The 13,019-nt window shown below is 41.3% G+C and overlaps 1 protein-coding gene across 1 annotated transcript; it reads right to left on the bottom strand.

Annotated features, from left to right (window-relative positions):
- Positions 1–313: 313 nt before the first annotated feature.
- LOC111216317 (bifunctional protein GlmU-like) lies at positions 314–2,941 on the bottom strand. The gene is made up of 3 exons (XM_022737814.1): positions 2,858–2,941; positions 1,037–1,228; positions 314–663 (listed from the first exon to the last, which is right to left on the bottom strand). Exons 1-3 carry the CDS (start codon positions 2,858–2,860, stop codon positions 403–405), a joined length of 456 nt encoding a protein of 151 aa, XP_022593535.1. The 5' UTR covers positions 2,861–2,941; the 3' UTR covers positions 314–402.
- Positions 2,942–13,019: the final 10,078 nt, after the last annotated feature.

The following is a 13,019-nucleotide window of genomic DNA, read 5'->3' as shown; positions in this document are numbered from 1 at the left end:
GTCTTCAAAGTGCAGTTGGGCAAAACTGTGGCACAAGGTGAACGCAGCATTTTGATTGTATTTTCTACAGTTTTACGGTTTGTGTTCGACGTGTTGATACATGACGTCACGTTTGATGCTGCTGGTGAAGTCGTCAAATACGGTTTTGACAAATTGCATCCTGTAGTTTATATTTGAGGAGTTAATCGTTAGCTTGCTACATATTAGCTTGCTACATGTGAGCTTGCTACATGTTAGCGAGGCTACAGATGCTGTCTTGACAGTTTGTTCTTTTATTTGTATATACTCCTATAAAACAGTCATTTAAAAAAAAAAAATTGACCTTTTTTTATTATAAATCAGACGATACTGATTTAAGCTTCATGGTAACTATTTCTTGAGACTCTGTTCCAGTCAATGAAATCAGGGTGATTGGTCCGTCTGTGACCGTGGTCGAACCACGAGCTCAGGGAAACCCGTGTACAAGTCCATCTCTCTGGTGAACTGCAGGTCGACCGCCTCACCGACGACCACCTCGGCTGTGGTGAACACCTCCAGATCCCCCAGAGCGTGACCGCCGACCGTCCGGCCCTCGATGTCCGACAGGGAGATGTGGAGGTGGGCGTTCGGGTTGAGCGTGCCCACCAGGGAGACGATCTCAAACCGCCCGCTGAGGTGCAACACCTGAGGGAGCAATGATGCTGATGATGACGAGCTAATGTAATAATAATACAATGAGGGAATCTCACTTATGAATGTTTATAGAATAACTTTGAATTATTCATATTTTCTGTGACTTTCAGTGGCTTCTATAATAAAATTTTGAGGGATTATTTTAAAGATTTCAAGCATCTGTGTCATTTTTCTATTATTTTGAGTTTCTGGCAGATTTTTACTTTGTTTAAATTCACGAAATAAAAAGTCAGACTTATAGTTGCATTGAAAAAGGACACCGTGCATGTGAGGTAAGGCCAGTTTAAAGGTGCTGAACAAAAACAAACATGAACCTGGACTCTGAGCCAGGAACAATCATCTCTCTTTCATAACATCTCAGCACCTCATTGGTGTTTGTCACTGTGGCGTTGGCGAGCCGGAGCGTCGCCTTGGTGAGGCTGCCCACACAGGTGATGATGAATGGCGCTCTCAGCCGCCTCTCCTCCACGAACGCCTGCAGAGATCCCAACAGCTCCTGACCTGGACCGAACCGCACGGCGTGGACCTGCAGGGCCGATCCTCCTCCAGCTGAACTCTGGGAAAAAATATGATTTAGTTTGTTACTTTGTGCCGTCCCAGTGTGTGTGTGTGTGTGTGTGTGTGGTCCATTCAGATCTTTAACTGGATCACTGTGCTTAACCAAACAGGAAGCCTGACCTCTGACCTACTGGAGGGGGGGGGGGGGGGGGGGTGTCATGTGACCCAACATTAATGAAGCTCACACTGATCCACAGTTTGAAAAAGAGCTTTTAGAAAACAGGCAGAGAGGAGGAGCAAACATCACTTTACATGTATTAACTCCACACGTTAATGAGCCGACGCGTGAACTCTCCCTAATCTCCACGTCTCGGCATTTAAACGTCGTTTTTCATTCAGTTTTTATGATTTTCAACCAGTTCTTTGTTGGAAAATGCTTGAAATCTTTATGAACATTTTCCAAAAGAATTCATTATAAAAACAGAGACTTTCAGTTTGTGCTCTGACAGAGGCGACGGACAGCCAATCACAAACAGGTGGAAGATTTCTAGAGAAGTTTTAATAAATTAAAATGTAAGCTTTACAAATGTATGTAAAATGTAACATAGTTTATTACTGGACTCAGATTATCTCTCATACATCTACAGTCAGTTATTTATATGCAGTTATTTATTTTCTCTTGTAATATTTCAAGTTTGTTTCTTTTTTACACTGATGATCTTTCTTGTCATTGTTTTTATTGATGTGTACAGTTTGTCTTGCTCTGGTTGTGTGTTCTTGTTTGTGTGTGTGTGTGTGTTTTTGTCGACTCTGTCCCTTTAAATTGACAAATAAAGTTTCTTGAATTGAACTGAATATAAATATATTATATTAAACTTTTAAATATTAAACATTTAAACTGAAACTACAGTGAAACTACAACCCACAACAAAATGAACTTAAAAGTATTAAAAAAGTTTGTTATGAAAAATGTCACTATTCACTTTGTTATATTTAATCACAGTTACTGTACATTATTTAACTATTTTTACAGAAACATTTACCTGTAAGAATCACGTAATGCTGTCAAGTTAGCAATTTAGTAAAAATTATTTGTGTAAAAATATACATTATACTTTTAAGATCATATGTGTTTTACATGGAAAGTTCTTATATGATATAAAGTAGTGGAATAAAAATCTAATATTTCCTTCTAAAATTTAATGGGAAAAGTAGTAAAAAGTGTAAACACTTAAAGTCTGTCAGAACCGTACAGCACTTGAATAAATGTGACATTTCACTGCCGTTTAAAAATGAGAAATCTCCATTGTTATGGATGTGACAGAAGTCACATGGTGGGAAACTCTAAAACCTTTGGGACGATCGAGAGGCAGCAGCTTCGCTCTGCAGCTCGGGGTGAGAGAGTTAACCTCAGTGACACTGTATTTATATTAATGGTCTGCAGAGAGTGAAGCTGAACGAGGTCCAATCCATGTCTTTGTGACTCGTACTCAGCAGACATGGAAGCTTCAGTGAAGACTGTTTGTTGTCTCCTATTCTCTTCTCTGTTTGCTTGTGTCATTAACACTCTTCTTCTTCTTCTTCTTCTTCTTCTTCTTCTTCTTCTTCTTCTTCTTCTTCTTCTTCTTCTTCATGTCTTTACTGCAGCAGAGAGCTCTGTGTGAAAATAAAAAAAGTGTAAACTCACCATTCTGCAAGAGGCTCCTGAGGAACTAAACTCTGACCACAAACACACGCAGGATCATCAGAGTCTGAGTGGATCTGAGCATGCTCAGTAGAGCTCACACTGAAGACTTCCTGTAGATGTTTAGGACTCTTTATTCCTGGTCCTTTACTGCCACCTGGTGGAGAGTTTTGAGACCTGCAACCAGATGTACATTTGGGTTCTAAGTTCTGTGTCTGTACCATTAATATTAACAAAAACATTTACCAAGTTTTATTATAACTACACTTTAGATTTTATATATTACAGCAGCTTGTGAACATCTAGAGGATTTCTTCTTCTCTGTTTTCAGAGGTGGAGTCAGAATCTCTTTAAAAATGCATTTGTATACATTTCAGTCTGGCAAATAACATGATGATGAGGATGCACCTTTCACAATAATGGCAGTGAAACTAAATAATAATAATTTATATACAGTGCATTCAGAAAGTATTCAGACCCCTTCACCTTTTCACATTTTGTTATTTTATTATTAAGTTTAATGCTAAAATTGTTTAAATAGTTTTTTGTTTACTTCATCAGTCTTCACTCCGTACCCCATAATGACAAATTGAAAACAGATTTTTTATTTATTTTTTTTATTTTTATTTTTTTTTACAAATTCATTAAAATGTAAACCTGAAATGTCACATTGACATACAGTCAGTATTCTGACCTTTGAAGCAGCGATTGCAGCCTCAGGTCTTGGGTTTGATGTCACAACCTTTGCACATCTGGATTTGGGAATTTTCTGCTCTTCTTCTAACAAGTACAATTATTATGAGATATATAATATGTACACATTATATACAAAGACTTTTATTTACAAATACTCAGCTGGGTATGAATTTAAAGTAAGCGAAGCTTGTGCAGGAGAGACAGGAAGATAAATGTCTCATTTCAGTTGTTTCTTTCTTCATGTTTTTAAAAAGGTATTCCTGCAACTTACTATTTAATATAACACATTGATATACACATTGATAGGAAATAGACAGAGAGGGTCAAGCTCCTCCTCATGACAAGTGAAATCCCTCTTATGTATAAAACTTGTTTGTTTTACGACACATTATCAGACAGCTTGAGAGAATCGTGAAAAAAAACAGATTTACAAATGAAACATGAACCTTTGTGACCTTCTGCTGAGGATCTGAACTCTCTCTCTCTCTCTCTCTCTCTCTCTCTCTCTCTCTCTCTGAGTGAAGAACTTCTTTGTCTTTAACCCCAGGTGGTGCTGTGGTGTGAAAAATGAGTCCAGAAGCAACGGCCTTTAACTGACAGTCACACAGCCACACAGTATCATACTTATCCATACATTATACTCCTCAGTGTTAAAGTGAATGACATGTAGAGATTTAAGTGCTATAATTTAGACATTTTTATGAATGAACAAAACTAATTCAATTAAATTAGAAATTTTATTCCAACTAATTAGTTGAAACACCTCGTACTGTGTTCTCTCAGGAAATACTGTTTGTTTATTTTCTCACTTGGCTTCAGTGAGTGTGAGGACAGCGACAAGATAATGACAATAAAGTGTTTAAAGCTCCATGTTTCTTCTTCTTCTGTGTTTTATTTGAAGTGTTGATCCATCAGAAGATATAAAAACCATCTCAGTGTAGTTTCACATCTCCTCTCTCAGGCAGGTAGCAGATTTCAAGTAAAAACACTCAGAGAAACCAAATCCTGCAAGGTTTGGATGGTGGGTCCAGGTGGGCGGGGCTTGGTGACTGCTTTGTTGTGACATCACAAAGTTGCAGAAGTCCTGACGGCTGGTTTTAAGGCTCAGTTTCTGAATACAGGCTGTGTGCATTTCTCTGTGGACTGAGGCTTTGATACTTTCACAGTATTAATATAGAAGCTAGAGCTGATCTATAATCACACTACACATGGACACAGACCTTTACACTGGAGGAGCTTTAAGAAAGATGTAGAAACCTTTATCATGAATATTTAATAATAAAAAACTTCTTTTACTCTCAGTCAACTACCAAAGTTGTTGTGTTTTTTTTTAAAATAGCTAATAAATGAAGCATGTATTTTCCAAATGGGGGTTTTACGAGGCAGAATGCAAATCATCCAGCCACACAGATGAATCCCAGACCTGCTGATGTATTTTGTCAGTATTTTTCCGTGTAATAATGAGCAGATTAAATCAGGGTTGTGGCGGTGTCGGGGCTCCTGGGAGCCAACGAGGCCACGCTCCAGCGATTATTTCGAGTAGAGGCGCTCGCATGTATTCCCCCTGCGAAGCCCTGATTACTATCAGGTTACAGCGTCCATGACAACAGCCTGCAGCTTAAAGCAACAGGACTGAACTGAGGAGGGAGTTCAGCTCAGGAGATCAACCAAATTCTGTTTATTATAAAAGAAGAAGAATCCTGAAGACACGTGTTTACAGCCTGGTCACATCATTTATTAAGAGTGAACAGAACTGTTGGATTCAGAGGAGGAGAAATAAATCAGACACAAACCTACTTCTATTTTAGTTTTTTAACCACATGTTCACAAAACCTTCATCCTCGTCTTCTCTGGTAAAAGCGAAACAGACCTGAGCATGAAAGTTCATGTGTAACTTTTATAAACATATGTGTGATCAGCTTTTTTCTCCTTCAGGTGGGTCACACTTGGACACCAAAAAGCAACGCACCACCAGGAAGTAGGAAAGTGATGAAAAACACTTGACAGAGCATGAACTTTGCTTTTTGTTCCTCTCCAACCAGATGTGACACTTTAGGATTTTGACTGATAATTTGCTGATGTTGTTCCAGTGGATACCTGACACTGGCTGGAGGCATACTGTAAAAAAATTCTGATAACTGTTGAGATTGTTGCACTGTATTTTTCAGCCAGTAGGGGGCAGCACCGAGCACATTTTGCAGCCTGACTTAAAGGTGCCCTGTGGACTCTTCCTCTAAACAAAGTCCAGGTCTAGTAACCATCTTGAATGATTTTCATCCTCATAAAACATTAGGAAAGACAGTTTCTCTTTATTTATGTTTTCTGACTCGCACTCTTCTTCTTCTTCTTCTGCCTTTCTTGGTGCACTCTTGGCAGCGTCTGACTCCACCCCTAACTCCCAGCTAATTCAAAAATGGTCAAAGAGGAGGGGCATGTGCAGGGCCCAGACTCTGGTGCATACACTCACCCACGTGTCACTCAAAGAGGCCACGCCCTCAGATTTCCATAACTTTAGGCCTTAATAAAATGTAATCAGGTGAGTTATAGAAACAGATGCTGTGTTTTTCGGTGCTTTACCGCCACCTGCAGGTCAGTGAAGTGGTGCGACACCTTCGGCGGGAGTGTGTGTTGCACCAGCTGCGAGCAGGTGGGAGGACCTGGTTTAACTGTACTCAGTGACGTCACCATGGTTACAGTCACAGCAGAGCACATTTCTAACCCCGCCCACCTGTCACAGCTGCAGTGATGCTGTGGTCAGAGGTGAAACTGGAAACGCTCAGTGATTCTTTAAGAGTTTATCTGATGGTTTGAATTAAACATTAAACATTAAAGCTGCATTAGGTGGTTTTTTTTTACCAGCTGTGTCAGAATTTATACATTTATAATTGAAACCTGTTTTCCCTCCACCTCGTCAAAGAAGGAGTGTTTTTATTTCCATAATTAGTCAAGAAAAATTTAAATGAAACTGCTGCTTTGTTTTACCCCCACAGAGTAAAACAAACTTAGCAGCAGCAGGTTCAGTGCGAGTCCGACCCGTCATCATCATAACTGTGCTGTTAAACACAGAATGAAGACGTAACTCCTGCGTCTGTATCACTTTACGTGAACAATGACGTTGGGAGGATTCATTGTTTCAGTGAAGCTTCCCTTTAATGGGATTCGAGGATTTAATCAGTGTTTTTGGCAAATGTGTGTGTTTATGTGAGAGTGTGTGTGTCCTTGTGTGTGTGAACTAATTAGGACCAGCAATTACCCCAAACTGTGGCTGTGTCGACTGCTGAAGGGGGTGAACTCAGTTTTTTTTTTGTTTTTTTGTTTTTTTGGGGGGGGGGTGCAACAATAGCAGACTGTCAGTGCCAACGCTGCCATGCATAACAGATGCATGTGGACATGCCAGACAAAGGCACGGCTGGCCGAGCGTGTGTGTGTGTGTAAAGAGAGAGGGTCGCTGCTCGCTGTGGCTAGCATGATCGCGCCGCGGTCGCCACGATGCCGCGGGCGTGTACTCTGCTGTAAGTGGTAGTGTTGCAGGAATGGGGATCGGGGTCCACGCTATGTACTCGTCCGATGCAGTGGAAGTGGCAGGGAGTGCGTTTGCTGGCAGCTTAGCATCTGTTTCACCCCCGGGTCACTCACAGCTCCCAGCAGCCCCTTGCTTTGCCACATGGCACTCCCCTCCCTCCCACCCCCATCACCGCCCACCACCCCCCCTAAAAGCTGTCAGACTCCCAGAAGCCCCTGCTGCAGCCCCTTCAGTCCAGCCTGTTAATGGGGGGACGACTCTGTTCATTATAACATCATCTGCATAACAAGACTGTGATCAGTGATGATGCCACTGTAATACTGTATTAAAGGCCCAGCTTTCCTCTTTAAGGACAGGGGGCTTGTGGGTAACCTGTGTGTGATGTGGTCACTGAGGAATTCTGGGAAGCAGATCTCTCTACCGCATGCTGTAGTAAAACTTCATGCTACAGGTAGTCCGTAAGAAGTGAGATAAGATTAGCACAGCCGCTTAAAAGTGCTGAAAGGCTGTGAATGTGTTCACTGCCAACAACAGAATTAAGTTATTCCGAATGCTCCTTAAACGCCTCATCATTCCTCCGTTAGCTAGTTAGCAGCAACATTTTGAGCCAATAGCTAAACAATACTATACTATAATAAAACACACTTGTACCTGTTATCATGTGACCAGTTAGTTATGTGATTAGATCATGTGATGTCAACTGGCTGATGAAGACCACAAGATGCAGCTTAAAGCACCAGAAAAAACTTGTAAGTCAGACCTTGAGTTCAGTATTTTAGTAATTATAAAGCTAATAATACTTCCAATAATACTTCAAATACTGCTAGTAGTAACACTACTTGTACTCCTGACTCCTGCTGTAATGCTAATACAACTTCTACTGCTACTCCTGTAGTCACACTGTCACTTCTACTAGTTCTGCTAACAGTACGGCTCAACTGTAAAATCATTATTATTATTATTATGACTGAAGCAGCTACAACATCAAAGAGGAAGCAACATGTCTCCTTACAGCTGATCTCAGAACAGCTTTCTGTCCCATCAAGGATCTGACGCCTGTGTGCATTCATCTGTTACTGCCCTCTTGTGGCGGCAGCAGGGTATTGTCTCCTGAAGCTAGCTTGACTTGCAGGCGTAATCTTTGTGGGCGTGTCCCTTTGACAAAGACTGGCGTTTGTCAACCGGAGAGAGGAGGAGCATTTTCCGGACATTTTTGCTTGCGTATTGCGTCACCGCACGCCACTAGATTTAACAACTCCCTCTGTGCGTCCAGTTTATGCTACAGACGCCTGACGACAGTTGCTATGTGTCACGCCTGATTGTTACGATCACTGATTTTCACTTGTAGAAAAATAGTTTATAATAATGAACCTGGTCATGAGTGAATCCTCAGAGGTGTTTCCCCTCCAAAATAATGAATAAACCAAAAACATGCCAAACACACGCACACACACACACACACACACACACACACACACACACACACACACACACACACACACACAAAGTCCTTAATTAGGTTGGAGTTTGTTCAACAAGCTCATTAGTGCTTTCGGCCAGAATTTGTCCCCCTGCTGCTTCTTGTTCGTTCAGCTCGTTCTGGCACAGTTCGTCCTCCGTCGTTAACTTTCCATCACGACGAGGAATTAGATCCGAATGATCTCGTTAAATTGACCAATTTGTTTGTTTCACGGTCAACATGACATCATCAGACGCTGCTTTACTGAGTCAGAGAGGTCACCGTCCAGCAGTCAGGAGAGCTATACCTGAGACAATACAACACACACGAAGTCACTGAGATCAGCATCAAGCAGCAGTGTGTGTGTGTGTGTGTGTTTGTGTGTGTGTGTGTGTGTGGATGTTTTGTCCAGGATGCCACTCGGCAGCATGTTGGAATGACATGTATGAACATGTCAGAGCCACAGGCAGCTGCATGTGTCAGGTGCCTCATGGGAAATGTGTGTGTGTGTGTGTGTGAGGTAGTCTGGACTACTGTGCAGCAGTGTGTTTGTGTATGTAAAGTGGAGGAGGAGTTAAGACAGCTGTTTTTTAAAGTGACAACATTTAGCAAAGGGAGATATTAGAATTTAAAACTTTTTTTAGAAAATAAAGGTATTTTCTGAAAGTCATGACATTTTTATTTTAGAAATGTGGACTTTTTGGACAGTTTGAAACACTTAAAGAATGGAGACATTTTGGACAAGGGTGTTATTAATGGAAAGTGAGAAACCTTTTAAAAATGAGAATCTCCTCCTCGTGGTCGTATCCCTCCGCCTCACGGACTAGTTCCAGGTCAATCCGTGTTTATCAAGAGTCAAATAAACTATGGACCATTTGTGAGAAATCCTGTAGCTTGTGTCATTATTGTCTTGAGTTAAAAGTGGAAAGACTTTTTGGAAAGTGTGGACAGTTTTGGAATTTGTGGAAGTGAAGATGACGACAGTTGTAGAAAATGAAGGATTATTTTGGGGGGCTGGGAAACGAGGATGTTTTGGGAAAGTGAAAAGATCACATTTTGGGTGATTTTGGAGAGTGAGGACATTTTTGGAGTGTGTGTATGTTTCAGAGAGAGAGGACGGTTTTGGAAGGTAAAGCAGCAGCAGGAACAGAAAACAGCTTTTAGACACTTTTTGTCACTGTTGGTTTAAAAAGCCTGAAGATGAAACTTTTCTCATGTTCAGGAAGTTTTCTGTCTCTGCCACTCGACACCAAGTCCTTTTTTATCTTTTCTAGAGTGCAGCAATTTGTCCCACATCATCAGGCTCCTGGACAGATCCTTGGGAATCTATTGCTCTCACAAGCTTTTGAAACATCTCTTATTTTGAAATTTCAGATTCTTTTGAAGAGGGCCAGAGGCTGCTGGACGGATCTCTGTTCTGATTAAAGACCAGGATTAAGGAGGGGTGACCTTCTTTTTTTTTGTATCTTGGATTCATCCTGCTCGCCGTCTGAAATCAATAGGCAGCTCTGTAGGCTTTCACACATCCATCTACTCTCACAGATCAATCCCCCTGCAATCCTCTCCAGCCCTCAGCAGGAGTGCCGGGGGCTTTTAGGGTGAAATTATGTGGTAGTACTTCTGCCGCTGCTGCTGGTTTAGAGGAAGTAATATGTCGACTTCAGGGCTTTCTCATCACGCCAAAAATTGCAGTTGGTATTGGTGCCGTTATTAGTGGCTCCCCTCAGCAAAGACTTCAGCCATTAGAGGCTGCGGTCGGCGCAGCACAAGATGAAGCCTCAATCTAGCGAGATTGGCTATGATAATAGAGCTGCTGCGAGCCTATTAGAGCCCAGTGTGGTTCAACCGCCTCCACTGCAGGTGAGCTGACGGGGGGGAGGGAGGGAGGGTGTGCGCTGCAAAAAATATCCGTCTCCCAGAAGTTCACGCAGGCTGGTACTGACAGGAAGTGAAGGAAGACAGAGAGATGGAGATTTTCCTCCATTTTGGATTTTTTTCATGCTGTTTTTTTTCTCCACTCATTAATAATTTAATCTCCGCCACATGTCACATGACATATTTGGATGTTCCCAAAAATAAGTTATTCACTTGTTTTTTTCACATCATTTGACACAATATCTCTGACTGTAGCTGAATCCCTGGAGTCGTGATCCTGCAAAATGTGACGACATTTAACCTCTAGGTGACGCTGCAACCAAACTCAACATATATGAAATGCAGAGTTTCCTTAAAGCTCCTCCAGTGTAAAGGTCTGTGTCCATGTGTAGTGTGATTATAGATCAGCTCTAGCTTCTATATTAATACTGTGAAAGTATCAAAGCCTCAGTCCACAGAGAAATGCACACAGCCTGTATTCAGAAACTGAGCCTTAAAACCAGCCGTCAGGACTTCTGGAACTTTGTGATGTCACAACAAAGCAGTCACCAAGCCCCGCCCACCTGGACCCACCATCCAAACCTTGCAGGATTTGGTTTCTCTGAGTGTTTTTACCTGAAATCTGCTATATTTTTATTGGATCACTCAGAAAACAGTCAGCCAATCAGAAGAGAGGCTCAGAGCCTCCTCTCTTCTGATTGGCTCACCGACCTGTTGTTACTAGAGCTCCAGAGAGAAGCCTGAGAGAGGAGATGTAAAACTACACTGAGATGGTTTTTGTATCTTCTGTTGGATCAACACTTCAAATAAAACACAGAAGAAGAAAATATGGAGCTTTAAACATTTTATTGTCATTATCTTCTGCCGCTGAAGCCAAGTAGCATTACCTGCAGTTATACAATAAGATCATAAACAAACAGTATTTCCTGAATGAGAGGTCAGGCCCACTCCAGAAATGAAATCCAGTCATTACTTTGCTGATGCACTAAATTCAATTTTGTATGAAACCATTCAGCAGTGTTTTATAAAAAAACAACAAAAAAACAAACACTTTCTCACTTTTTCTTTGACTCGTCACTTTAATTTTCTACCAAAGTCTTTTAGATAAACAAACTGGAAACGGCGTCTGTGACAGTAAATAAATGGTAAACAAGTATAAGTTTATGTTGATCCTCTCGCATGTGACATTCATCTTTAAACCTGAAATAGAAAAACAGAGAGAGGCTCATCCTGACTCTGCTGAGAGCAGCGCTCTGCTGATTCCAGCGTGACCGACTGTCACTGACATGAAGAGCAGAGTCTGACTGACATACCTGCAGTACTCACACCCCACAGTGTGCAGTTATGGCTTTCAGGGGTTTTGGGGGGTTTAAGTGAAGCTTGTATTGTGTGCTTACAGTGGCGATTGCCCCCCCCCCCTTCCTTCTACTCCTCCCTTCTTGGATGCCCACTCATCTCCTGCACCCCCTCTCCTCCCCTCTCTGCTTTCCCTGCTGCCTGGCTTAAGCTAATCCCATTATCAGTGAGGCGGCCTGACGCTGATGTGGCCTGCTAACTGACCAGCTGCTCCGAGTCTGGCCACCGCACGCACGCTGTAAAAAATGTCGGCTAAAAACAAGTTGGATGAAACCAGAGCTGAGAGAAGTGAGACAAAACGCAGCTTTGTACTTGGTGGATCTCCACGTAACAAACATGTTTTCTGAAGTTTTAAAAAAAAGAATTATGAGATGGTGAAACCAACTTAAACTTTGGTTAAACAGTTAAAGACGGTCTGTGGTATCAATGATGACAAACCCTGAGTCCTGACATAGAAAGTAACTGGTGGATGATAAAAATAGAACTGTTTTTTTGTTATTGTTTCTTTGTGATTTCAGCACAATTATTCTTTTTTCTCATATGACATTATGTCTTGTTATTGTAGGAGAGGTCACATGGTTCATAATAAGATCGATACAGAACAAAAAGTATAAGATTGTCATTATGTCACATCATGACAGTATTATTTCAGAATAAAAGGCGTTAGAATAGATGCGTCCATGACTGATGATGTAACTAATATTTAGCATAAATGAGCCTTAAATAGCTCTAAAAACTGCACTGAATTGATCAGGAGGATCTGAGGTGTTAGACAATAAATAAAGGATGCAGGTAACTTTGGACAACTCTCAACACCTTGTTGTCATCTGTTGACTCTACCACACACTGACATGTGCGGTCAAAGTGGAGAGAAGGTGGCAAAGTGTGAAAATGTGTGAAAGAGGAGTCGACATTTTAGCAGAGTGTCAGCACGACGTAGAGCTCACAGATCATGGTGCTGCTAAAGAAATACAAATCAGATAAATAATGAAGTCAACCAGGTGACAGGTGTGAAGATGCACAAGGTGCACGTGTATCTGAATGAATTTTATATATATATGTCTGAGGAGATACACAGCACATGAGGAAGGGCATCAAAGTTCCCTCTGTGTTGTTCATACACAGAAGCTACACTGGAAACATGACAGGACAAAACCTGAAGACTGTCTCCTAAGAATTATGTTGCAATATGCACTCATTACATTTATATATAATATAATATAATATAATATAATATAATATATAATTATATAACT

This window comes from Seriola dumerili, unplaced genomic scaffold (assembly GCF_002260705.1).
Source record: "Seriola dumerili isolate Sdu_G_001 unplaced genomic scaffold, Sdu_1.0 BDQW01000025.1, whole genome shotgun sequence".
Taxonomy (NCBI): domain Eukaryota; kingdom Metazoa; phylum Chordata; class Actinopteri; order Carangiformes; family Carangidae; genus Seriola; species Seriola dumerili.
This window is presented reverse-complemented; position numbering and strand designations above follow the sequence as displayed.